At 42.1% G+C, this 27581-nt stretch overlaps 2 protein-coding genes across 3 annotated transcripts in view; both read right to left on the bottom strand.

Annotated features, from left to right (window-relative positions):
• Positions 1-26050, bottom strand: part of bmp6 (bone morphogenetic protein 6) — a 57801-nt gene extending 31751 nt beyond the window's left edge. Inside the window, exon 1 of one of the 2 annotated variants that reach the window (XM_015954968.3) lies at positions 24415-26050. In XM_015954968.3, coding sequence (XP_015810454.3) covers positions 24415-24823 — 409 coding nt within the window. In that variant the 5' untranslated portion in view covers positions 24824-26050. Of the gene's footprint in view, positions 1-6178; positions 8985-24414 lie in introns of those variants that run through there. The other variant, XM_070553083.1, reaches the window with a different exon arrangement.
• Positions 26051-27217: 1167 nt separating this feature from the next.
• zgc:101569 (enoyl-CoA hydratase EchA19) overlaps positions 27218-27581 on the bottom strand; it is a 42263-nt gene continuing 41899 nt past the window's right edge. Inside the window, exon 8 of the mRNA XM_070553087.1 lies at positions 27218-27335. The gene's annotated coding sequence lies outside the window, so the exon portion shown is untranslated. The remainder of the gene's footprint in view (positions 27336-27581) is intronic.

The following is a 27581-nucleotide window of genomic DNA, read 5'->3' as shown; positions in this document are numbered from 1 at the left end:
GTGGCTTATTTGGCACAAAAACACACACTCCACAAGAAGTGTTTATATATACTGACAGTTACGGAGTCCGATAGTTTCTCTTTTATCCTCACCAGGAAATTCTCAGATGATTTACCTCAACACGGTGGTTTCATTTGCTACAACAAACAACATCACACAGACGACAAAAAACTACATAAATTTAAAAGAAAATGCAGATGAAAGAAATTGGAGAAATCCAAGAGAGGCGTGTAGAGAGAGGAACGAAGAAGAAGAGGAGGAAAGTGAGAGTCTGGGCTGCAGGGTGAGACAGAGCTCAGCAGATAGCTGCTGACAGAAACAAAGTGAGTTGGAGGATTTGCAGATTCACTTGGACGCTCTGACAGTAGCTGTTCTCTCGTTTCCACCTGCGCAACATCTAGCTCTGCTTTCTGCTTTGCTACTGCTATAGGTATTATAGAAACACACACACACACACACAAAGCTCCCAGATGCAGGTATCTTCTGCTCTCACGTGTCTTCATATGGTTCTCATTCACACCTTAACCTTAACGATTGGTTATCTTAAAGACGAAACTCTAAACCTTTGAGAGCATCAGCTGTCTAAAGGTTCAGATCACTCACACGATGATGAATACTTCTCTTATCTCTGTGAGGAAATTGTATTAAATGCTCAGGAGAATATGGGTCAGTGTAAACTGCTCATAAATTCAAATCAGCTGACTGTAACTCAGCTTTACTGAGTCAGTTTCGGTGTTTGGGCAGTAAATTTAAACCCGACCTCCTTGGGTGGTAAGACATCTGAAAACAGCAAAGCTATCTTTTTAAGTTTGGTTATTGGAAAATCTTTTCTGCTCATGATTATGTGTAAATGCATCTGTAATACAAGATTGCTCATTCCTGCTGTGAGGTGTTATTTTCTGCACAGCAGCACCTACTGTTTAGGAGGGGAACTGCAGGTGCTAGCATTAGCAGCAACTTGAAGTTGCACAAGCCACAAACAAATCAGGTCACAACACAAAGAATGCTCAGTTAACTGTGTTTTTAGACAGCTTCTGATCCACAAACATGACAGCTGTAAAATTCTCCCGATCCTAAAAATTAATTAGCTAGTTTGGTTCACACAGCTGGATAATCATGGCGCCTTTTGACCCCTTCTGACAATCTCAAAGTTGAACACATGGTGTTCTGAAGATTATCTTCATCTACTCCTGGACCACTGCGATTGCAAATCTGGGATTTTCATCATTTCAGATTGTCTTGGTCTTATATTTGGGGACAAACAAACTTGGCGCCTGTTAGCCAAGCAGAAAGTGAGGGGACAGACTCATGGGCTCGACACACGGGAGGCGACATCGCCTCTCCTCCATTAATTTTCAATAAGACATGCGCGGCAAAGCGATAATCGCGGGTCTCCCTCCTACTAAGCGAAACGCGAAAAACGTGCGTGTGAAATTTTGCGCTCGTGCACATGTCGTGCACAGGTGACCCAGCGACGTGATCCCTGAAAGTTGAAACATTTTCAACTTTTCATCGCTGTCGCTCGGACGAGGACCAATCAACGGAGGTTTCATTCACTGACCAATGAGCGGGCAGGATGCTCCGTACACCTCAGAGCAAACATGAAGGAGAAGTTGATTATTATTATGTTTTTATAGTAAAATCAGAAGTAAGATTTCACATAACTCTAGCAGAACCTTGTACTTTTTAAACTCTGAACTGCTTAAATAACCTTAATTCCCTCCAACCTGACACAGCCAAACAAAACAACTGAAGTTTCAATTTCGCCACGGAACAGAACGCGTAGACGGTTTTGCCGCTGGCCGCTGCCGCGGATCGCCTCCCGTGTATCGGTAATAAAAACGACAGAGACAAATTTCGCTGATCGTGGTCGTTTGTCGTCTCCCGAGTGTCGAGCCCATCACACTGCACTTCTCTCTTCTGCCATGTTTGTTCACTTTAAGACATGTGTGTCTGTTACTGAAAGAAATTTTTGTGTAGTATTTGCCGAGTAGCTGCACACCTGTGGCATTTTAACGTTCAGGGTGCGGCTGCAGGAGAGGAAGGCGTGGGTGGAGCTTTACAACCAGCGGCAGGTGAGTGATCAGTAATCAGTGGTCCGCTTAGGAGCCACTGGAGGACTTTGAGAGAAGTTCTGGACTGAAAAATGGCCGCCTACGGCAGAAGCCAGATGTGGTGGTGGTAAATCAAGAGGGCGAATCACGACTCTGTGTTTGTGCCATGTCAGGTTGGAAGGCAATGTAGCAGTTATCACTCACACACTCAATGACTTCAATCATGCGTGAGCTCTCATGATTTAAAACTGGCCGACTATTTGGCCATGTGAACTGGGCTTACTGGATGACAGACTATATTTATTACCAACTGTGTGAATTTTATAAACTTTACTGCAGAAAAAGGCGCCAAAAGAAAGACTAGGATTTGAGCTAATTGTCATGTGACAGGTGGGACAATGAGACAAAACAGAAAAGTAAAGAAAACTGAAATGCATCACTTCCAAAACAAAACCGTTGAAGTGAAATCAGGAGAAAGGAGGAAGATAAACAAAAAGGGGGGAAGCCTGGAGAAGGACACAGGGAGTGTGTCTGAACATGGCCCAGGAGGAGCTCAGCTAATCACTCTGAGGGAGAACTGATTAACAACAAGACCTGCTTTCCCGCACATGTCCTGCAGCCATGAAGAAAAACACCACCCATCTCCTCCACTGCTCTAACTACAGGGAACATTCCTGTATGGATGGACTTCTGATGAGTAAACAGCCCAGCCTATGAGAACATCAGTTAACCTCAAATGACTCTGTAACGGAGAAGTTTTCATCTATAAAAGTCAACGGAAGCACACACATATCACTGTTAAAATGTTTCATGTTGTGATAAGGGATTAAAATCAGACATGAAAATTACTCATACTTTCAATTTTATAAGGTGCCACAGAAATTTCACACACGTTCAGCTCCAGGGGCGGCGTTAGGCCCGGCTACTTGGACTGAAGCCCCGGATCTTTCATAGAAAGCCTCGGATCTAAATCGCGGAAGTAACATGCAGTACCAAAGTCCAACAGAGAGGGAGCAGCTGGCAGTAGTTTGTATACAGTCTGCCTGAGCCTCCACCACTGAAGAAGAAGCCCTTCAGCAGCCGGCTTCTTCTACACTCTCTGCCTGAAACGCATTAGTGAAGATGGACATAAGGACGTTTTTTAGACCAAAAGTACGGTGACAGAACCCCAACTTTGATGAGACTGGTGCTGACTCAGGTTTGTGAGTCTTATTTGAAAATATTTGTTGTGCTGCTGGTTTGCCTAAAGTTAGCTTACTATCAGGTAAAGTTGATGGAGAAAGAAAGGGAATATTTACTATCATCTCACACTAAACACTAACAGGAACAATACTCTGCCCTGAAAATGCTTAATATGTAGCTTCAGATTAAAAATTATGTGGTACAAGACATATATATGTATGATGTTGACTAGTGCGTGTCACGTGTGTGTGCGCGCTCGAGTGTGCGCGTGTGTTAAGCCCCGGATGTTCTTCAGTCCTTAATCCGCCCCTGTTCAGCTCGCCTACTGTCAGTCAGTGCTCACAGGAATGAGTGGGTATCATTACTTTGGAATTTTAAAGCAACACTAAACTGTTTTCAACACACAGTTTTTGCTTTCAAACTGGTTTTAGTGATTATTCAGCCATTAAAGTTGCCGATCGAATTTTTCCCCTTTCAGAAATCATGTATGATTTTTCAGAAATTCATAAAAATGATTGTCTTACCGTGTGCTGTGATATAATGTAGGCAATACATTTTTTTTAACTAAGCCTGCCCCCTGTCCTGTAGAGCTCAATACATTATTAACTAAGCACCAGTCAGCACTAACCAATAGCGTTAGACTATCACTTACGTGCAAATGTTGATCACAGAAAGTGCTCGAGCATTTAAGGGCATAACTTGATTGATGCGGAGTTGGGACCTTACTTATGGACAAGTACTGTTGTCGCCAAAAAGGTCAAGAGGTCATCTACAACATATATTGAGTTGAATTATGAGTCCTTAGGTTAAAAGCTTACTGAGACTGTAGGAGCCAAAAGCTGTGTTCTGTGTTTCAGTCCAACTTGTGTAAACCAGCTCCAGTAAACCTTGAGCCCTCGGATCATGTCGGGATAACAGGGCTCATCGACCTCTGGGCTGGAGGGTGCGTCGACCATACTGGGAAGTGTAAACATCACCTCATCCTCTCTCCACTTTTATCAAAGGACTGTGGGAGTAGCCCAGGGACAAAAAGTATAAATTTAGGGCTCCACATTTGGTCGGGGTCTTTTGTAGTTGGCTGTCCTGAGATGTGAGATGAATGAATAAAGAGACCCGCGCTGTCTGACTGAGCTGCCCGTCTCCGACTGCTTCTTTAAGAATAACAGAGAAACCCCACAGTATATCTTTAAAGTGACAATGTGTAGTTTTTATCGTTAATCACCGGAAATATCCATCACAATGTTGTTGAAAAATATTGGCGGCCTCGTAACATACAACCTATAACATGGGAGCGGGTCTAAGTTTCTGGGCGATGCTATATTAGAGGTCATGTTTCTTCTACAGGAGCCCATGCATGCATTTACTGATTGGTAACAAACTGTTACAAAACAGTAGCCATTCATAAATGCTGTTGTTTTACACATGTACCTCTTTGCTCATTGCCAGCAATGAAAGGGTGTTTCATGTTCTTGTCATTTTGCTGGAGGTTGCACTCCCAGGGATTTTTGACCCTAATGGCTCTCCGTTGCTAAGGTCTTACTCAAACACAAAATAGCCGCTTGCTTGCAATGATTTAGGTATGTACTGCCCCCTATCACCAGGGAAAATACATATTGTCACTTTAAAATATAAATATACAAAAACACAACATAACATGGGCATAATAATTGTAAAACAGCGTGTTTTAGCTGTGTTTTGTTGGCTAGAGGAGCATGTTCATGGTGTGATATGCTTGTCAGCCACTAGATGGTGCCATCAAATAAAAGAAATTATCCAGACATCTCCTTTAAGTTGAGCAACTTCATTTTGGACAGCACTCTGCTGCCCTCTGCTGACCAGAAACTGCACTTATCAATTTTGCGGTTCAGATAGGAACGCTAGTGGGAGGTCTCTACCTGCTTACGACAATGGCTGTTTACTGTGCTGGTAGCTAATATAAAGGTTGGCAGTTAGCTTTTTTAGTTTGCCGAACTGCTAATAAAATCACGAGATTAAGAAGAATTTAGCTGTTTTTGTAAAAGGAGAGTAATGTCTTTGGAGGTGAACCAAAGAGCTAAACCCAGAGTGAACATCGGCACGGCCTACACTCTGGCTTTGTTGCTACTAGATGTGTAAGTAACAATATTTTCTGTTTAATAGTGTGAATCTTTCTATTTTGTGGTTTATTTTGTAGCAGTTGGCTCGTGGTACCATTGGCTCATTGTTAGATCTCGCTAAAGCAGCTTCCAACCACTCAAAAGTCTAAAACAGCTGTGTGTACATTAATTAAACTGACCCACCTCCATCCCAAAAGGAGAATAAAAACAAATATTTATTTTAATAAAATATATAATTTGCCACTTCCTACTTCTGCACAATAAAATGAAATGCAATGAAAGCAAATGAAGCAATCAGATGAGGATTTTTCAAAAGAGGAAGACATTTTACGAACACCCTTTCATTACATTTTCACACACCAAGTACCTGTCAACATTGTTAAAGGCTTTGCAGATGGCTAAACCAATAAAAAATGTGATAGTTGTCCGAGGCATGAGAAGAATCCTTCTGTGTTTATGTAATTACTGCCCGTAATCTGTCTGGTTTTTCTGTAAAACTCGTTGGTTTCTGAGGAGAGGTCAGATACCTTCATGTCTTCTACTCATTGGCAATTTCTCCAAAGTCTCATCTAATTAATGGTTTGGCTCGTCAGACTGACCTTTTTCTGGAAACGTTTTAAGCCGACAAAATCACAAACTCTTCCGCAAGCCACACTTTGTCCATCAAAAAAGAAAACATCTCATTAAGTGGAAATCATTATGGTGTAAACACAAGTCTTTCTGAAGAGCCCAAAGCTGTATTTTATGTTCCAAAACTCTTTAACCTTTGGCACCAGTGAAGTTTGAGAAGATAAAACATCAAGAAAGCTCTTGATCTTTGGAAAGCAGCCTCTACTGTGCACTCACCACTAATACAAGATGCCATCAGGAGCTGTTTCTACCTTGTTCTGATGAGCTCTTTGTACTCATTCAGCTGGTGGAGTGGTTCTTTGGGTTGGGGGTACGGTTGAAGGATCTGGAGGTCTGCTGGGACTCATCATCATGTGTGTATGTGTGTGCCTCTGTGGAGACACATCCTGTGCTCTGATCTTCTCCTCTGACCCTGGATCAAAGCCGACACACTGAGCACCACAGGACCAACGAAGGGCCACCGGCAGAGGCTGGAGTTTACACCCAAACCGTGCAGGCACGCTAACACACCGTAACACAAAAAGGGCTCAGGCATGTGCAGGTGACGTAATCTTCAGAGGTTAACCACATGACAAAAAAGAAGAAGACAGGTCCCACAACAGATGCACATACAATCACAGTGGTATGAGAAGTCAGGGCCGTGGCGAGGATATGAGGCAGTGAGGCCAGCCCATTACAGACGGTCAAGGTCCATTTGCAAACACAAAGCAGCAGCCAACAGCTCGCCATGTGTCCAGTGGAAATCAGCAGTGGTTTAGCACTTGTTTGCTGATTGATGTAAGATGTTCCTGACAAACAGCTGAGATGAAAAGTGTCTGATGCTAACAGGGCTAACTAGCTCGCATAACACAAACAGACCTCTTTTGGGGTAGCTCACTCAAGAATAGATACAACAGGTTCAAACTAAATAGTAGAAGGAAAGTTAGACATTTCCTATAAAATTTGATAATCATGTTACTTCTTTAAAAGCTCTCATTCACTAGTTAATGAATGCCTTGTGAGTCGATCTCTGGAAAAAAGCTCTGGCACTCCTGTTTCAGGAAGTAGAACTGAGCTGGAGGAGTGCGGGACAGAAAGCGGATTTGGAGACTAACTTAATATCATTCATGATATTCAAACATCTGGCCTCTGATTGGCTAATTGCAATGTGACTCTTCCGCTCTGCAGTGTTGACGTTTAATCTCCTCAAATAGCACAAGCCTGAAAGGGTTCTGCCGTGTTGTGGAGTTGCTAATGCTAACAGTTAGCCTCTCTCGTGGATGCTAAGTCAACAACAACCTTCTGCGATTGAGAGCCAAGATAGGTGAGTCCATGACTGCTAATTTACAGCATCACTCAAGGTTTTTCCCATCTATGTTCTTTAAGCAGCTAATGCACATGCATGAGTCCCTGGTTGATTACAAACGAGATATACAGACGTTCATTCAGTCTGAAAAGTTTTAGCAAGCTGCCAACAACCCAAACATATACAGAAGGTCCTGAGGCCTAAAGAATTCAGACTGCACACAGACACGCTCCCCGATGGCCTGGATATGCAGCCTGCTCCTCTTCCTCACCTCCCACAGGTTACAGTTTGTAATGATCTCACTGGACAGGCATCCCCAGGAACGATGGCCCCATTTGAACCATATAATCACATTTCTCTACAGTTATCATCTGCCATATAATCCTTGGAAAATCATTTGGATATTTTATTGGCTGGTCCAAAACCACGACATATAATGCAGACTGTCTCCTAACACACACACCCACACACACATACGTATATATGCAGGGTTTGATTTTAGCTTTCACTGCCTAAGGCTCCATCACCACGTCGCTACATTCCTCACAAGATGATAAACTGAGGTCTGGATACACATCTACCATTTGTCGTTTTGAGACTTTTAGACCAGTATACAATGTGTGTGTGTGTGTGTGTGTGTGTGTGTGTGTGTGTGTGTGTGTGTGTGTGTGTGTGTGTGTGTGTGTGTGTGTGTGTGTGAGCCTCAAGGGTAGGAGGATAATTTGCTGTAATTACTCATCTTTTGGGACTTTGCTAACAGATAGATATCCAAGGTATGGCTCTTGGACTGAGTGGCATCAGTATTTTCCATCAATGTACTGACAGCTGAGTGGTGGAAATCTCAGTTAGCTCTCTGTTGAGTCTCCAGATGGACTCTGGTTAGCTGGATGTGTCATACCTGTATGTCAGTGGGAGATTTGATTCCATCTCCTCAGCTACTATTATTCAGGATTAAGGAGTCGACCTCCGAACTCAGAGGACATTTGAATAGGAGTCTGTGGTTTTTCTGTTCTTGCCCCTGAGGAACCCACTGTTCCCTGAAGTAATGTAGAATAAAGTCATGTGCAAATAAAACATAATTACTGCACATTATGTAAGGAAATGTACCATAAATCAACAGGCTGAAGCACATTTTTATTACCATTTGCACCACCTGTTCATTGTTTCATTATAAAATCAATGCAACGCTTTAGAGACATTAACGTTTTGTTGCTGTGATGTCCGATTCTGTCACAATGAAAATCAAATTTATCTGAGGATATGTGACAAAAACATCTCCATGATGAACAAGGCTCTACTGATAGTGAGGTTTCAGATTACAGAGTCCTGCTTCCACATCAATAATGTTGTCCCAACTCTTCAACCAATCAGCTTTGAGTTTTAAACTGATCAAATAAGTAACTTCATGTAATGAGAATGTGATCCTCTTAATAATCTAACGCTCAGCTATGGTCATGAGGTTTGAGTTGTGACTAGAGTCATCCGTTTCTTTCACAGGGGGACCGGGCTCAGCCTTAGAGATGAGGGAGAGGAGCTCGAACATCTGGGAGGGATTTTAAGTAGAACCACTGCTTCCTCACATTGAGAGGAACCAGCTGAGGTAGTTCAGCCATTTGGTCAGGATGCTCCTGGACGCCTCCCAGGTGAGGTGTTCTGCACATGTCCTGCCAGAAGGAGGCCTCCAGGTCAGCCCAGGTCATGTTTTATCTCTAGGATGGTCTGGCAATGCCTCATCCCACCAGAGGAGACAGTAGATGCAAGCAATAATAATAATAATATTAATAATAATAATTATTATTATTATTATTATTATTATTATATAGAAATAATAAAAGTTGCTCAAAGTGAAATGTCACAAACTGAAACTTAAAGGGCCGCTCTTTTAAGGCCAACAGAGAACCAACGGGAACATTGTTTAACGTCAAATGGGGATGCTTAAGCGGTTACCATGGTAACGCGCTTGCTCTTGCTCCTGTACTAGAATATTTCACCTTTTTATGTAATTTGTAATCTGTATTTTGAATTGCTTTTATTTTCTGATTCATTCACTATATTTAACTTTCTGTACCATGTTCAGCGCCTTGGGCTTCCTGACAGGGTTGCGGAAGGCGCTTTATGAATAAAGCATTGATTGATTGATCTTTTCCTCTTGTATGCCCAATTTAGAAAAAAGTTAAGTATTCTGAATCCAGCCAACATTCAGTTTTAATGTATTTTTTTATTTTGATGTAAACAAGTCAAACAAGGGGATAAATAGGTGAATCAACACAAAGAAGACCAAATTCAAGATATAATATGTGCTGCTTGATATGATAAAATATTTAATGTCATAATTATGCATTAACGATAAATAAATTAAAAAGTAAGCAAATAAAAGGGAAAGTAGAAAACTAAAATAGAAAAGACACATCAGCAAATATAACAATAATTATAATAACATTAATACGAATACTAATAATAATACTGAAAAATATAAGTAGTGAAAATCAATGAAAAAGTGATTAAAGGCTGAATATGGAACACCGACTCTATAGCGACATCTAGTGTTGAGAGGTGGTAGTGCAACAACAGGGGAGTTGGTTCACTGCTGACACGTGAAGTGAGCAGCCAGCACCATGTCCAGTGACCAATGGTACAAGATAAGGACTCTTTTCTACTAATAAGTTTATTTTACATCCGTTTTTATCGTTAGACCACCTTCTGGGCTCAGAATCAGCTGCTTGAATTAACCAGTCCGCCATTTTACACAATCCCAGCCTCGCCTTTACCACAGCAGTGCCCCCAATTGGCTGGTAGATGTAAACATAAACCCTTTGTCATGCCGTCAAAATAAAATTGTGATTGTTTTTTTTTAAACATTGCTTGAATAGGAGGAACTGCACATTTATTAAGCACACCTCTAAACGCCCCATGGAGATATTTGTTTTTTAAATATAGCTTTTTATTAAAATGTTCCATATACCACCTTTAAATTGACAAATGAATAAACAAACAAGTAAATGATCAGTGCATTCACTGAATTATGATTTTCTTTTAACGTGAAACTCAGAGTGAGCCATCAGAGGGGTGGAGCCTCACTCAGAAGTAAAATATAATTTAGTCGGGTCATGAGTTGCTAAATTTTCATGTTCATAATGTTATGAAACCATTTGAATTGGTTCTTTATAAGGTAGAATATAAGTTATCAATGTGTGAGTTAGAGATGGACTTCAGAAGACAGCAAAGGTTAAAAGTTAAAATTCTTATTTTTCATTTCCTATCCAAATGTGCCTTGCACAACTCTTTGAAACCCGTATGTGAATTTCTGGTGCAGACATGAGGAGAAGTGTTGGTGCACGAGGCAGAAGAAGCTGTAGCGACAATTACACGCCTGTCAGCGATCTTAAAGCTTCTTGTGTCGGGTTGGGTCTAAACGGCCACAGACAAACACTCATCAATATTAATGGTGCTTTGTGATTTCCCCCCTAAGTTCCTGTAAAAACAATCGCTCGTTTCACTGGACACCAGCTGGAGCCAATGAGTTGTCAACAAAGGACGGTGCAACATCTTTTTCCCATTTATAAGGAAATTCCATAAAATCAGGACAGAAATGAGCTGGAAAATAAACAACACCAATTCCCAACCCCATCCCTGAAGTTTTATGAGACGTTAATAAAAATGTGAATCTGCAATAGAGCAGCTGTTGCAACAAGCGCTGGTCCAGTCGCAGGGTCTGGTTCAGAAACCTGATCTGGAGCCTTCAATCAATGAATGGATGAATTAAAGCAGTAAATGTCTGCTGCAGTGTTGTTGCACAAGTCCGACCCATACCTCCAAACTCTACCGACCGTTTCACTTGACACGAACAAGAAAATAAACTTAGCCAAGTGCTGTTCCCCTAAACAACGCCGGGGACACACAACACTGTGTGGTCAAACAAACGGCAACAATCCTGAACCAGAATGATTCATCTTGCATTATGTTACACACTGAGACACACTGTTTAGAGTCACTCAAACTGTCAGTATCATGTTGCTATAAACTACAGGAGGAAAGATTTGGAGTGGCTTGGAGAGAAGAGTTTAGTTCTGGAACTGTCGCCTACAAATTAAGAGCTCTCTGCAAATCTGTCAGCGACGTTAGAAAGTAAAGAAACTTCTGGATGTGGTCAGGCTGAGAAGAAAATCTCCAAATGGAGGTGAAGAGATCCTGCTTTTACAGTTGAAGCAAATTCAATCTGTTGAGAGGATCTTGATCTTTGGTGATGGTCATGTAACCAGCAAAGATGACGAGCGAGCTGCCTTCATATGGGTTTGACACAGCAGACGAACCCACTGCGCCACGGCTCACTGAAAATCGGCCACTGTTCATACGGAGAGACGTACTCTCATGGTTTTCCATCCAGTAGTTTTCGCTTATCTGCAGGTTTCAATATTGACAAGGAATCACGATATTTATGTTGTGCCAATACATTATATGTGTGTGTATATATATATATATATATATATTGTTGGGGCGACGGTGGCACAGGAGTTAAGTGCTCGCCCCGTAACCGGAAGGTTGCAGGTTGGAGCCCCGCTCAGTCTGTCGCTGTCGTTGTGTCATTGGGCAAGACACTTAACCCACGTTGCCTGCTGGTGGTGGTCGGGGGGACCAGTGGCGCCAGTGCTCGGCAGCCTTGCCTCTGTCAGTGCGCCCCAGGGCAGCTGTGGCTACAATGTAGATCATCCCCACCAGTGTGTAAATGTGTGTGTGAATGGGTGAATGACTGATTGTGTTGTAAAGCGCCTTGGGGGTTCCAGGACTCTAGAAGGCGCTATATCAAATACAGGCCATTTACCATTTTATATATATATATAAAATACGTGTGTGTGTGTGTGTGTGTGTGTGTGTGTGTGTGTGTGTGTGTGTGTGTGTGTGTGTGTGTGTGTGTGTGTGTGTGTGTGTGTGGCTTGATAAGAAAGTAGTTCTCTTAGATGTGTGTGTGTTTCAGAGTAGGACAAGTAGCAAAGAGGCCTGCTTTAGTTGTTACTGTCTGCTTCTAGTAGCAGGTGTGTGTGTGTGTGTGTGTGTGTGTGTGTGTGTGTGTGTGTGTGTGTGTGTGTGTGTGTGTGTGTGTGTGTGTGTGTGTGTGTGTGTGTGTGTGTGTGTGTGTGTGTGTGTGTGTGTGTGTGTGTGTGTGTGTGTGTCAGAGCTAGGCTGGTTTGGTCCTAGATTTAAAGGAGGAAGCCACTGTCAGGGCAGGGAGATGAATCTCTCCTGAGGGATCCGATAAATAAGGAAAAAATATCTTTGAAAAAGGGAAACACAGCTGTTTCCAAAGTCAAAATACAAATGGAGTAGCATTCCACAGACGCAAGGTAGGGAAGTCGGCTGATTCTATAAAGCTGCTCTTCTCTCTAAAAAACCCCTCCCCCTCCATCTTTAACCTGTTTTTCATTCATCTCCACTCGTCCTCTCTCTCTCTCTCTCTCTCTCTCTCTCTCTCTCTCTCTCTCTCTCTCTCTCTCTCTCTCTCTCTCTCTCTCTCTCTCTCTCTTTCATAAAGACAATAAGGACCTCAGTGCGATCCCCTGTGGAAAGTCTGCGGTCACCACTACGCATTTCAGGGGTTTAGAGTCTGAGCGTATGATCCACTGATAAACCAGCACGGGTTGGCTCAACCCCCCATGGGGTGACTTCCATGCGAGGCCGACTGCTTGTTTTACACACGGGCGTAGCTCCAAAAACAGCAGTGGGAACCAAATACCTGGATATTCAGAAAGAAGGTGGGCCTTGAGGTAATTCAAGAGAAAAATAATCAAAGTTTCTAATAATACATCTGTCTACGGCGTCAGTGTGGTGTTGGGAGGATGAAAGTGTGGAAATCTGTGCAAATCTCCATTGACTGAAGGAAAACAATGCACATCTGGACTGCCTAGCAAACTTCCACATGCTGCTGCAGCACAAAAGAAGACCTAACAGGAGGAGTTCCCAAATCAATTAGCCAGGAGTCAAGTGAAGAAGAGCTACAGATCAATGCACTGAGCTAATCAACATGGAGAACTGGTGTTTTGCTTTAAAAGCAGCAGGTGGATATTTGTTAATGTTCAATTCATCACTGGGAAGCCGAGGTCACGATCATTCCTAAAGTCCAGTGGTACGAATCATCTGGAGCTGTTTTGGGACAAAACTACAGTCCAACTCAAGGTCATCTTCTTGTTATTTGTTTGCATTTGGTTTGATCACATGTAAAAGTAAAGACTAAAGGTCATTAAACACATGGATGAGTTGCATTGTAAGATTTCAAGTTGAATTTCTGCAGGATTTCCAGGCCTTGATGACATAATCCACGCAGACTATGCGTGCACGGTTGTAAGTGGAACTAAATAGCTCGCCTTCCTCCTGGGACAGGATTCATGTTGGACCTTTGACCGCTCCGTTAGATAAGGTGTCCAGGAGACTGGCTGCTCTGAGGTGTGGAGTGTGTCCACACAGGAGGAAAGACTGGGCAGAGTTTCCCCAGCACATCCTTAGTGATAAGATCCTTTAATCCAGCCTGGCTCACGGCACTGGGAGTGGCTACACATTTAACCATATGTGGCCTCAGCTCAGAGCTAAAGCTTTCACATCTGGACATGTTGATGCATCACTGGGCTTAGTAAGATATGAATAAAACCAACTCTGCTTTTTATTTTTCCTTAATTTCTCAGTGTGTTAACATTCCTCTCTCCTTGTTGAATATAAAAATCTTTTCAGTGGTCCTTTATGATTTTTTCCTCAACTCACAGCCATCCTCCATCCCTCTGACTGTTTTCCTGTCAGGATCCCACTTGCTAAGTCAGCCAGTGGGTCAACCCAGGGCTCATAAATATGTCAGCGGCGGTGCAGCCGTGAGGGAGGCTGCCTGCTCTGGAGGGTCAGGAGCGTTTGCACTCACACAGGGCCTTTTTCTCACTCTTGACCCTCAGTTGTTGTTTCAGGCACGTCCTCTTTAGAGAAGCAGCCAGCCAGGGAACACATGAGATGATGAAGAGCTCACATTTCTAAGTGTCAGTGTCTGATGAAGATGACTGGGAGAATTTGCGAACGCATTGACACGTCCGTGTTCTCATCCTTGTTGAACGACTGAGTGGCTGCATTTACCGCAAATGAGGAAAATTCCACCCTAGCACACTAAATAAGAACTGCTGATCCAATTTAAGTTTAAAAAGATCCTTTGTTTTACTATTTTATTCTTGCTAAAAAAAAGTCTCCTGTCATTTTGTGATCTCGCCCGCGGGACCTACGTGGAACACTTTTGCTGTTGTTTTGCTTCTGAAATGCTCCCAGTGGGCTGGGATGCACTGCTGAGCTTTTGGGTAACGCGTCTATTTCGCTACGTGCTGCTTCGGTATCTAGTAGAAAGCCGGGGTAACACTTGACAGTCAAATGTTGGATGCTCTCTTTGGTTTTAGGAGAAGAATCTCTGCCTGGGCTGCCTGTGAGTGTTTCAGGACAAGAGGACCTCACGACAGCTCCCATTGCTCTTTCAGAAATGTTTTTCACTAGATTTGCACTTGTGACTTTTTCTATAAAAAGGGACTAGACACAACAGACGTGACCAGTTTGGAGGGAGTAGTTTACAACTGAAGTGATGTGGAAGCCAAGGGATGAAATGTCCACCAATGTTTTTTGGAGTTCTCTGAAGATTTGTTTATGGACTGTGAGACCAAAAAGTGAGCCTGAAAAGTATTTACTACATCATACAAGCACCATTCAGTTATGGCAATCATTAACACATAGCAGAAGCACAGCTAGGTGTAGCGCCTACAGTTCAGATCATGAACATCCAAATATTTCTGCTATAATACTCATGTAATGCTAAATCTGAAGATGAATAAAATGGCATAAATATTTACAAAGTTTTTGATATTAGAGATGTTTTAAGACAGTTCACCTAGGATTGAGCCTCTCAAACTAGCCGTTAGCTCATCATCTGGTCACTCGGGTTTCTCCAAAGACCATTCAAAGATCCAAAAACAAAGAGTTATCCCTGCAGCAAACACAAAGTGTCAAAGGTCACCAGAGTGTGTGAATCTAATTTTACTCTGATCCATCCAGTAGTTTAATTTCTACACAAACGTTTGTGTAACCCTGAGAACAAACACACGCCACCTCACCTTCAAGGTCACCAGAAACTTTAAATTTCCTCACGTGTGACTCTGAGTTTCTCACACGTCTAAACACTCCGTTCCTCTCCTCTCTTCTCTCCTGCTCTGTTTTTTTCTTCCTTTTCACTGATTTGAGATCAATCTTCAGGTTTCCCAGCAGCTTTGCAGAAGAATGCGACAGCGGGAATATCCAACGTGTCATTAACGTCAGTCCTGTCAGCCTCGAGAAGCCAGACTCATTATGATAATGGATGGAGTTGAGTGGGCACGCAAGGGCACACTTGTTGGAGTTCAGCGGGCCATGGGGTCATGACCTTTGTCCAGAGTGAAATTCCAAACACATACCAGCAGCAATGACTTAAAAACAACACCAAATGTTTTATCATTCAGACAATTCCAGTAAAGGAGTCGCCTCAGGAAGGGAAAAATGCATAAAGAGACGGATCTGAAGCAAAATAACAGTCACTTTTTTCCCGGGGAGCCTGCATAGCAACATAGAAGCAAATATTCCTCCTAATCTCCAAAAATAACACAATGCTGGGTCAAGAGCACAGACCGGATGCAAACAAAAACCTGGAGAAGTGTGGTCAGAACAGGACGAATGAAATGTTTTGGTTGTTTCATTGTTGTTCAGCTGGTAAAAAGCTTCAGCAACTTTAATTCTTGCTGTTTGTTTTAAAACAAGTTTAAAACAAGAGTCTAGAAAAATCAACATGAACAGTAATTTAGGGAATCTAGATTATATAATTCTAATGTGTCATTATTACAACTTATTCTGAAAAGTGAGATCATCATTCAGACATGGGTCTATACCAGAGCTGGGTTAGTTTAAGATTACATACTTTAATTTCAGATCAACAAATTAAATTTATTTTATTCTTGAATTAAATAAAATTCTGCCTTTGTTTTCTACGTTCTAACTGAAGTTTTGTAGTTTGTTGATTTTACTGCAGTCAATTTTAATCTCAAAATTCAACTATATTAGACTTAATGCAAATATGTTTTAATTTAATCAACATTTGGACTTTAATCTAAATGTTTTGAGTTGAATCTTTGACATGTCAACTTTGACTGGAATACTAATTTAGCTGTTTAACATTTTATTTATCAGTTTTCTTAGTTTATTCTTGCCACATTGATTAAAAAATATCTAATATTTCAATCCTAATCTTGAAATTTTGTCTTTGATCTTAATATTTTAACATTAACCTTGACACTTTGGCTCACAAGTGAGAATTTTACAGGGCAATAATCACAAAACATCATATTTTAGTCTGAGGGGTTGCCAGGTCTGCAATAGTAAATGCTGCTGTTGCGGCATTTGTAATTTGGCACTGCTGGAAAAAAGCCCCAGAGATTTGGAAACAACCAAAGCCAGTGAAAGATCTGCCAAGAAGTTCTTTCTTGTCACCAATGCATACTTTTATTTTACTCTAATATCGGGTAAAGAGGGTTAGAGGCTAACGTTGAGCTAACAATGCTAACAGTGAATTAGAAAAGCATTGCCTGCTTTGCTTGTCATCTAGAATCTTCTGGTGCTGATCTGTAACATGCAACTGCTCAGAGTGGACTTGTTTGTTTTGATACATGGACTGCAGTACCCATGTTTCACCACAGGATGTCATTCTTACCTCCTGCACTTTTAAACTAGAAAACAGATTTTAACTTTTCAGATTTTCAGTTTCTTCCTAAACATTTTCTTCATTTTTGGCTTTATTCTGGAATACAATTTTGACATTTTCAAACAATTTTGACTTTATAATCCAAACTGGGAACATGAAAATCACCTTTATGAAATAAAACCTTTTTATAACCAACTAAAACAAAGTTATCGGAATAAACAAAGTTCAGAATGTGTTTAGCTGCACCTTCAAAGTGAGAAAATGTTAATAAAATTGAAGTTTTTTTTAAATAAAACTGTATTAGGAGGTAAAACATTGTCTACATGAGGAATAAATAAAAAAATCTATTTGTTTGAAGCTTAAAATGTCATAAATCTTTGTGTGTGTTCCTTGTTAGATGTTTCCAGCCTGTATATAACTGTCATGTGCATTTGTACACTCAGCTACTACAAAAAGAAGTGTGTTTACCTTCCAGTTTTAATGAAGTAGACTTTACAGAATCGTGAAGACAAAAACTATGTTTTAGTGGTTACCACCTCGTTGGTTCCTTTTCTGTCTCCCTCCATCACTAGTCAAACATGCAAACAGAGCAGAGCACATGCACAAACACTAATTCCTTCTTAATGATCTCTTCTGTGTGGGCTTCTCAAAGACTGTAAACAAAACACAAAGGCTGACATCTTAAAACCCTTTTAGGAGGAGATAGCTGAGCTGGAGTAGAAAACACACACATTCTTCTCTTTGCTGCAGCTTGTTTTAGCTCCACTCACACAGATGGAGATGAACAGATAAAGAGTTTACTGCAACCATCAAACCTAAAGGACAACACGACACAAGGCAGGAAGCTCAGTTAAACAGGTAGGAATGGATAAAAGTGACATATGAAGACTCAGTCAGAGAAAAGGAGTGATATGTGAGCTGAACATGAAGAACAGAAGAAAAAAACATGGCAAATTCCTGTGGGAATGCACCCAGAGGTGATAAATGGGAGCAGCAGGTCCTAATCTGATGTTCCTGCAGGGTTATCAGCTTCGCTCGGTGGATCGTTACCAGCAGGGAGTGTGCTGCACTTCACCTCCTTATCTGGTCACACTCCTTCATCCTGCACCACCGCTATCACCCGCAGCTGGAATTCTACCCGACGAAGACGTGAAAGCTCACAGGCAGCAAAATGTTAGCAGGAAGGGGTCGTGGTGTAATCTCTGTACTCGTAGTCCCAATCTCAAATGCCATCTTGTCAGGTTAGAGTCGTGACATGCAAGAGGGGGAGATATGATCGAGCTGGAGAGGCGTGGGGAATGAGGAGTGATGTGTGAACATGGCGGGGTGTTAAAGCAAGACTTTAAATGGAATGCTCCTTTAAGATTGACTGCTAAGAAGAAATCAGATCTAAAACTTATCTTACTTAATAGTCTGGCAGCCTATTCAGACACTGGGTAACACCTGAAGTAACAAAAGGAGGATATTCTTCAAAAGTAGAGGCGTGATTGTGCAACACTGTCTTATGACAGATACAAAGGCCAACTTGAAAACACATAATCTGGTTAACCAGAGAAGTTTCCTACACCGGCCCTGTTTGTTTCTTGAGGCAGTCGTGTGTTTTGCCAGAGTCTGACAACCAATACAACACAAACATGAGGAATGGGAACTGTTTTAAACACTGAAACTCACTCAATAAGCAGAATTATTTGTATATCTTGAGTCACTCTTCAATATCACAGTGAGTTTTTGCATTTGTAGCTGCAGTAAAATCCTGTACACTGAAAACACACCAAAGCGAACAGAGGTCGGCAGTGTGTTAACGCCACTGTTGTAGGAAGGTTGTTAGGAGCCAAGTTTATATCTGAGTAAAGATCTTTTACTCTGCTGGAGAATATTTTAAATTCCTTGCTTTAGCTTCAGTCTAATGCTGTTTGGAGTGTCTTCAGTGTTGAGATGAAATAACGGGTGGTCCCATCTTCTGGTCTCTTAGGCTTTGCAGGAAGGGATTCAAGACAATTTAGAGAAAAATTTCCAACAATCGGCTCTTTGGTTGGAGCCAAGTATTTTTTTTTTGATCATGCAGGAGCTTTAGGACACATTTCCCTGCAAAGGAAGTGGCTTACCTGAGCTTAGGCGCTGCAAAACGCAGCCAGGCATCACAAGACAAGCAAAACAGCCATTTAATAAGAGCCCTTCATTTCTGAATAAGCCCAGGGCTGGCTGGACAGAGCTAATCTCCTAAAAACCTTTGCTTTTAAAGTTTGGGAGGAAGTTTGGACGAAATCCTGGCTGTTAACTTAGGCAAAGAGCTAGTGACAGCTTCACTGTAGCAATGCAATGAGGTGTGCTGAGGCTGAAAAGAGAGGAAGGAAAGACAAAATAAAAAAATGGAGGTGAAGACAGACAAATGCACAAAGGCAATAAATAATTTTAGATTATCCCTGCAGACAAAAGATCTGCAACTTCACTTTTTACGAGGAACTAAGCTGAGCACAAACAGAAAATTCGGGAGAAACTTCAGACCACCTCAATTGCAGGCTGGCTGGAGGGAGATATAAGGTGGATGGTACTTTTTTACTCTGTGTGATGGTTTATCTGTATGTGTTAGTAAAATATTTCACTATCTACTGGGCTGATTTGAATAAAAACTATTGCTTTCAAACTGGTTTCAGTGATTCTTGAAGCATAAACATGAGCTATGTCACATGGACAGCACTCTGTAGCCGTCTGCTGACCAGAAACCACCAAATACTGTATTGACCCGAATATAAGACAAGGCTTTTTTCACTGAAAATATTTTTTAAATGTAAGGTTGCTTTGTATTCGGGGTCTAAGCATTTACACATGCTGATATTTGTCTGGGGTCATTACACGCCCCTAACAGCAGAGGGCGCCAGGCCGTATGTTCTCAACAGAAAAAAAAATGGAGATGGGAGGTCTGGAGCAAGCCTGGCCTGCCTGACTCGTCCTCTGTTTATTCTGCACAGTCTGGTAACTCACAGGCAGAGAGGCACTTGAGGGGCGGGACTAGGCAGCTCAAAAATGACCAATCAGAAACGGAAATCCCGACTGTACCTCACGACGCGGTAGATTTCTAGTTGTAGTAAAAAAAAATTGCGTCTGGCAACTGCGCAAACATCTTTTTTTTTTTTTAGAAGAAATGCTTTTAGCGCTTCTACTTGTGGTTTTAAAGACATTTGAGTCATTTAGAACAGAGGAAAGAGTCTCAGCAAACTCCGCCGCTGTCTTCGTTGTTTATGAGAAACTGAGCGCCGCCGTGTGTGACGTCCGCGACGCTGTAGTTTTTTTTAGCTACAGTAAAAATGGAGTCTGGCAACAGCGCAAACATCTTTGTTTAGAAGAAATGCTTTTAGCGTTTCTACTTGTTGTGGTTTTAAAGACATTTTCAAATCATTTAGAACAAAGGAAAGAGCCGCAGCGAACTCCACTTCAGTCACCATGTTTGTGACAAACTCAGCGTTGTGGTGTGTGACGTACGATACTCAGCGCTGATTGGCTCGGTTAGAATTCTCACGGGGCGGGGTTATTTGAATAGGAGAGTTCCCAGACTCTTTCTCTGTGCAGAATTAAACAGAGGAGGGGTCTGGCAGCAGGGGTGTGTCCAGGGAGTGGCCTGGGGTAGCACATGCCACCCTTGGAATCTGATTGGCCACCCCATGTGCCACCACACAAATTTACCTTTAAATAGGCTTTTCATTGTCTACAAAAGGCTTGAGGGTAAAACAAAAAGCATAACGATTGGTGCCACCCATGCACAAAGTTCTGCCTCACCTGGGCCACCCCATTTTAATAGACCTAGACACGCCACTGTCTGGCAGGCCAGGCTAGTCTGGAGCAGTCTGTGGGGCAAGTTAACATAGTATGGCAGTGTTATGGGAATTTTAAGATGACAGTAGTCAGTTCGGCAGAGGCGTCAAACATTTGCATGCATGGATGTATTGGATGGCAGTGGGGATGACATTCTGGGAGGAGCCGGCAGGTGTAGCGATCTGATGGTACATCCCACAGCAGCATGGGTGTGAGTGAGTATAGCGAGGCAGAGGGCATCTGAATAAAAGCCTCATTTGACTTTTGATTTCACATGTCAGCAAAGTTCTGATAGTTTGCAATAAAATAGCATTTTTGCTCAGTATTTGTTCTCAAATTTTCGAAAGAATAGTTTATTTAAAAAGTGATAGTTTTTTTTTTTTTTTTTTTTGTCTTTTCCTGAAGATTAGTCTTGGAAGGGGGGTCGTCTTATAAACGGGGTCGTCCTGTATTCGGGTCAATTCGGTAGTTTTATGGTTCAGGTAGATGAAACAAGGTGGTCTCTACCTGCTTTATGGCAATAGCTGCCAGTAGCTGAGAAAATGTATTTAGTGTTCCATTAATGTAGAATGTTTCCCAAGTTCTGCTCATTCAGAATGAGCCTCTGGATGCCTTTTATGGGCGATTTAATGCAAATATGAAAAGTTAGAATCCTAATAAAGCTAAACTTGAGCAGACAAACACCTGTGAAACTACAGCAAGCCTGACCTGGTTTTCTACAATTAAAGCCTCTTGTCCTTTACAACTTCCTGCAGGCAAAGATGAGCTCTGCTTCTTGAGGAAAACCAATCTCAAAAAGACCTCCACAGCTCACAGCCTGGCAGGCGAGGAGGAGCTGTGCAAAAGCAAACTGAGTTAAAAACGGACGACACGTGAACATTTGGAGTTCCGTTTCTGTCCGCTATACAACCGGCCGTTTTTGTTCCACCGTTGACTCACTTTAACCACAAGGTAGCTGAACCACAGACCTGATAGGAACCGCAGTAATCCGTCTACTGGCTGTTATTATCTCTACCTGTACACCTTCAGACCACACATTAAAATAGAGAATTCACTTATTCTAATGGAATGGTTTACCTTTCAAAAACATCTAAGGAAACAGAGTTCTAGTTAAATATGAAGTTGACTCATTTGTGTCTAAAATAGTAAAAAACAATATTTTATTTTGAAGGAATACTGAAATATGTCCCTGCTACCCTCTTCTTGCAGAGTTACAATCAGTTCCTTTAACGCGGTCGATCTAAATCCATGAGTCCTCACAAGCTTTCATAGTGACCCGTGCCTTTTTGTCCATGTTGGACGCTGGTGTGCCTTAGGACATGCTCATAGCTGCATGACTCATGCAACCCACACTGTGTCACTTCAACAGACCTCAGTGGAAAGCAGGACGTCCACAAGGCAAACAGTGATGAACACGCTATTCTAGGAATGAGGATGAAAATGGAGCTGGAAAATGTGCTTCTGCTCCCCTCAACCCAATGCTTTCCCACAACTTGTTTAGCTTTTTTTTTTTGTACGGGGGTGATTCTGAAGAAGTGATGACAGCAGAGGAGAATGAATGACTGAAACAGCAGCTCGACATGAATCAGGGAGAGAGGGATAAAGAGACAAATGGTTTGCAGAAGCGGGATCTGAGACTGAGTGAAACACAGCGGCTCTTAGAAGCTCCAGGCGTCCCACGAGGAGACGTGCAGAAAACGAGCTGTCGGACATCGTTTCTGCTTCAGCTGGCTGTGAAACATCACTCTAAACCAACCTTAAACCACTGCCTTTGATTTATTTGCTGCGAGTCTCAGATTTGTACCCGAGCACAAGTAGAATGAAGAATCACAGACAAGTGGATCTGATCTGGGATCAGATCATCAGCCGGGGTTATTTTTAGGCTTTGCTTGGATTCATTGTCTCCAATTGAAGAATGTTTGCCAGATAAAGACTGAAACCCTCTCGTGCGTTGTTAATCTTGCTCCAGATTTTTCAAACCATTTCAGACAGATTGTTTGGCTTCTCCTCTTTTTCTTCCTTTCATTTATCTTAATTCTAATTTGTAGTTTCGCTTCGGCCACACGTGATATACAGATTTTTGGACAATAAGGAGGACCACCCAGGAGCGTTTCGGCCTCCTTTCTCCACTAAAATCACTCGGATCGAGCAAAGAGACACGTTAAAAACAAATCGGATGGCAATGACACACAGTAGTCATGCAGGACTTTATTTGCAAAGCAGATGGAGAGCCTTGGCCTGTCCAACATTAATTACAATCACATTCAGGGAGGAAGCGTCCCTCCTCCAGGGCGGTTAGGACTCTGTGTACGGACTGGAGGAGATGGCAACCTAATCCCCCAGGTCACCGCAGAAATCTGAGGGAACTGTCAAAAGATGCACAGGATGTGATTAATCAAAGCAAAGAGCCAGATGTGCAACTACACGGGAGTATAAACCAGAACCTGTGCAGCAGCAGCAGAACAAAACCACAGACACACAAACACCACGCTGCCACCATCACACTACCTCACAGGAACCAACAGACGGGTTTCGATATTTGACTCTGGAGATGATGCTTCCTTCTCTCTGGATGTCTGGTTTCCATCACCACATGTTGCAACACCCAGAGGACCAATATGAGAAGAGGAGACTTTCAGGACTCGACTCTAATTCTCCTCATCAATATTTAGTGACTCTTAACTGGTTTGTGAGAAACATCTTGTCCCAGGATGAACTAAATTTAGCCAGAAAACTCAGTCTGAAACCAAATCATGACAATTCCACGTGTTTCCGAAGAGGAGGACAACGTATCTGGCTTCAGAGCTCCGGTCCCGGCTTGTGACTCCATGACCTACGTTTATCTCCAGGCGCTCTGTTTAGAGTCTTCCAGTAAACACCAGAGCTGCTAATGGAAGGAAGGCCTTTGTGCTTTTATGTTCCACACTCATTATGATTAAAGTGCCCTTGTTTATTATCACTGGAGCTAATTAAAAACTAATCTGCTTGGGAAACACTAACAAAGCGACGCAATTTACGCACAGAACCCACAAGTCTAAGGCTCGGAGGTCAAGAGCAGAAATAACCCTTTATATACAAATACCAGTGGTGGCGGTTCATGGTTTGCTGGGGAAACTGGGTTCATTATCCCGCTTTAAACACACATCTCGGAGTAGATTGCACAGCGAGACTGACCACAGAATTTCGGTCCTATAAGTGAACCGAGGAGGGCAACATTTACCCGGAAAGCAGACGCGTAACAATAAATTACCCAGAAACAATACAGGCCTCATTTGTGGAACCGCATAGGAAATGAGAGAGTGAGTCGCTGCGAGTCGCTGCCTTTGTGGTTCACACAGAGCGACATTTCATTAAAAAATACCAAATGTGCGTAAAGGCGCGTCCGCTTTACGCACTGCGTGGATGGAGGGAGGAATGAGGAGCGAATACAGGTGGATCAAACTAAAATGTCTAAAAAGGAACAGAAATTTTGAGTTATGCACGATAACTAAAAATTTTAAGCTTTTTGCAAACTTAAATCTAATTCAACATCTGAATCGCAGCTTTAACGTGTTCTGCTGTGTTCTCCGGGATTACGCACTGCAATAACCTCGGATTAAAGACATTGTAGGACAAATAACTCACCCAGATTGACGAAGCTCATCACCATGTCTGCATCGTTCAGGAAGACAGTTTCTTGGTACGTGGCCAGAGGAGAGCTCTGGGTCGTCCGAACGGACTCCGAGCTGTCCCGCGCGCCCTCCACTCGGCTCCTCTCCTCGCTGGATATGGTGTTGTACAAGTCCAGCATGAAAAGAGGAGCGGAGTTGAACTTCCCGTGAGACAGATGCGGACGCGGTCTGTGCGGCAGCCCCAGGATGGACAGGATCTCCTTCTGCATCTCCCGTTTCTCGTGCGTTCGCAGCCGCCGGTGGACGAAGCCGGGATGCGCTTCGTTGTTGGCGTCCGGTGAAAAATGACTCCCCGAGACCGTGAACATGCAATAATAGGCGCTCCACCACAGTCCGACCAGGGCAAGCAGGCGGCTGGTCATGGTGTCGTCCCGCTGTGCTCTCTGGAGTCCCGGCAGTACCTGGATCGGTGTTTCGGTTTCCGGTCCGAAAGTCCACACGAAAAGGATTCAGTCACAAGTGCTGATCAAAAACTAAAACAAAGTCGTGTTTCAAGCCATTTGGAAAACTCACAAAAGCAGAATAAAAGCATCGCTCCTGTTTTCATCCCTGGTTCCTGTCGCGCGCTTTGCTGTCTCGGGATAAAAAAAACACGCACCATAAGAAACTTTATTCTGAGCGCTCCCGTACGTCGGCGGTTCGGACTTTCACTAGCAGCAGCAGAACTCCTCCGACTGGATCCATTCCACTCAAACACATCCACTCTCCAGAACTTCCTAAAGCTGCGCGTGCCTGTCAACAAGTAGCTCCTGCAGGTTGTGTGAGGAGGAATCAACAGGTTGCAGTCCATAATATCCCTAAGTCCGCGTGTGTGTGTGTGTGTGTGTGTGTGTGTGTGTGTGTGTGTGTGTGTGTGTGTGTGTGTGTTCAGAAACCGCCCACTCCGTGTGCACGCAGCTAGAGGTGGAGCTCTTTAAATTATCAAGTTTTTGGGTTTGCTTTGCGGAATAAAAACTAAACATCCTTTGGGATTATTTTAAATTATTCCATCTCTTTCACACCTGAAGAGGAATGTTGTGAAATCAGCTCAATCTGGCAGCTGTGTTTTAGTTATTTATTTATTTATTTATTTATAATTCATTTATTCTTAATGGGTTCAAAGATGCGTCTGGTGACGGCTGATGGATTACTTCTGTTTTAGTCCAGTAGAGGCGCGCCCCCTGACGGTGAGACACAGAAACAGCAAAAAGCAGGTAAACTGGGACAAGTTGAATGGAAACCACAGGTGCAGGTGGCAACCTAAATTTGGATATTTCATATGAATATTTTGATCATTAATTAAAAAACAGCAGATGTCACTCACTCACTTTACATGTAGAACAATCTCATGATATATTAATCTCTCACTGTGTTTGACGCACAAAAATAGGGATTTTATCAAGAAATCTGACCATAAATGTCAAAATATTATCATTAACTGCCAATAATAATCTAATCTTTCATTATTTAACTAGATATATGTCAAATGAGTTCATTTATGCCAACATTGGCATCTGAGTTCGGTAAATCTTATTGAAGGAAAATAACTTAACAAGGAAAAATAAACTTTATTAATAATTTCATTAGTAGTTGTTTTTTAAATTATATCTCAACCCTCATTTTAATCAAAGGAATAGAAAAAGAAAAAGTACTTTTTCTCATTGTTTTCCTTTTATTTTTGGTAAAAGACAAAGAGTTAAATTTAACTGAAAGGGGACAGTTGGTGTACTTCTAAAAATCATATTGACCTGCTTCGAAAATGAAATTTGTTGTGATATATATATATATATATATATATATATATATATATATATATATATATATATATATATATATATATGAGCAGTGTGGTCACAAATCAAAAGTGTAATAGCCCCTCAAATGAAAAGCCGTTACACCCATAGATGTCACTCATACAGATTATTCTATAAGAAGATGGGTGGGGATGCTTTTTTATAATTTCTAACAGAATAACCAGTAAATTGTCAATTTAGAGCAATAAAATTTATAAAACAACGCAGCAGTCGGAACTAATCTCAGTTTCTCCACTAAACATGTTTAACCCTCCCACTGTCCTAATGGGTGTGACCCCGCGAGGAAAGATGACCATTAAGCAGGTTGATGGTTTATCCCTTGGGTCCATGTGGCAGACATGTGGTGAGGAGTGAGCACCACCTCACCCCTGCCACGTGGATGGATGGATGGATGGAAGGATAGATGGACGGATGGAAGGGTGGACAGACGGATGGATGGATTGTTATTCTTTTATGTAACTTATTTATTTGTGCCCTGTGAGAACTTTCACTGCGATGATTTTGGTCGTCATCCTGAAGAGTTTGGAATCTCCGACCTAAAGGGATCTGGAAAATGTCCTAACACATCCAGAACAGGGACCTGAAATCTGATGTGATTTTGTGTTAGTTTGAAATTCATCTTAATGGTAAACATTTAAATACTTACCTTTAGTTCATGAATTTATTCTGCATCCTGGTTCTAAACCATAATCCCGGTCTCCTGGTCTAATTACTGAGAGAGAACTCAACGCAAGCCTCATAATTAAAACGGTTAAATTATCTGAAAATAATGACTTGCTGGATAAATCAGCAGGAGTTTGTCCAGCTCAGAGCTCCAGCTCCTGGTCGTTAGCAGATGAAAAACATTAAACTGAGGAGTTTTCACCACTTCAGAGAGAACAGCTCAGTAAAGGTGATGACATCAAAGCAAAACCTCAGTAACCTCTAACGATAACGGAGTTTCTGCCTCTCCAGGTTTGTGTTCCCACCACTCCTCTCCCCCTAACCTGTGTTATGTCTTCCTGGTTGCTTCAGATGATCCTGATGAGAAGAGAAAAAGGTGTCCGTATCTCTGCTGCTGCCAGATCCTGATTTATCTTATCTGCATGTGAAGAGTGAGACGCAGCATCAAAGCTCCGCATACCAACACGCTAACTCAGGCTCTCCCAGACTAAATATCACTTACATGTCTATAATACCAAAATGTTTTATCTACACTATAAATCTCTTTAGATTATTTAGAGATGATAACTTATAGTAAAAGAAAAGACTGACCGGCTCTGAAATAACACAGAGCTGAACTCTTTGTTCTGAGCTGACAAAGAACCTGTGTTCTCTTGAAAGTCAT

Source organism: Nothobranchius furzeri, chromosome 7 (genome assembly GCF_043380555.1).
Source record: "Nothobranchius furzeri strain GRZ-AD chromosome 7, NfurGRZ-RIMD1, whole genome shotgun sequence".
Lineage (NCBI taxonomy): Eukaryota > Metazoa > Chordata > Actinopteri > Cyprinodontiformes > Nothobranchiidae > Nothobranchius > Nothobranchius furzeri.
The sequence above is the reverse complement of the archived record's forward strand: the minus strand, read 5'-3'. Positions and strand labels throughout refer to the sequence as shown.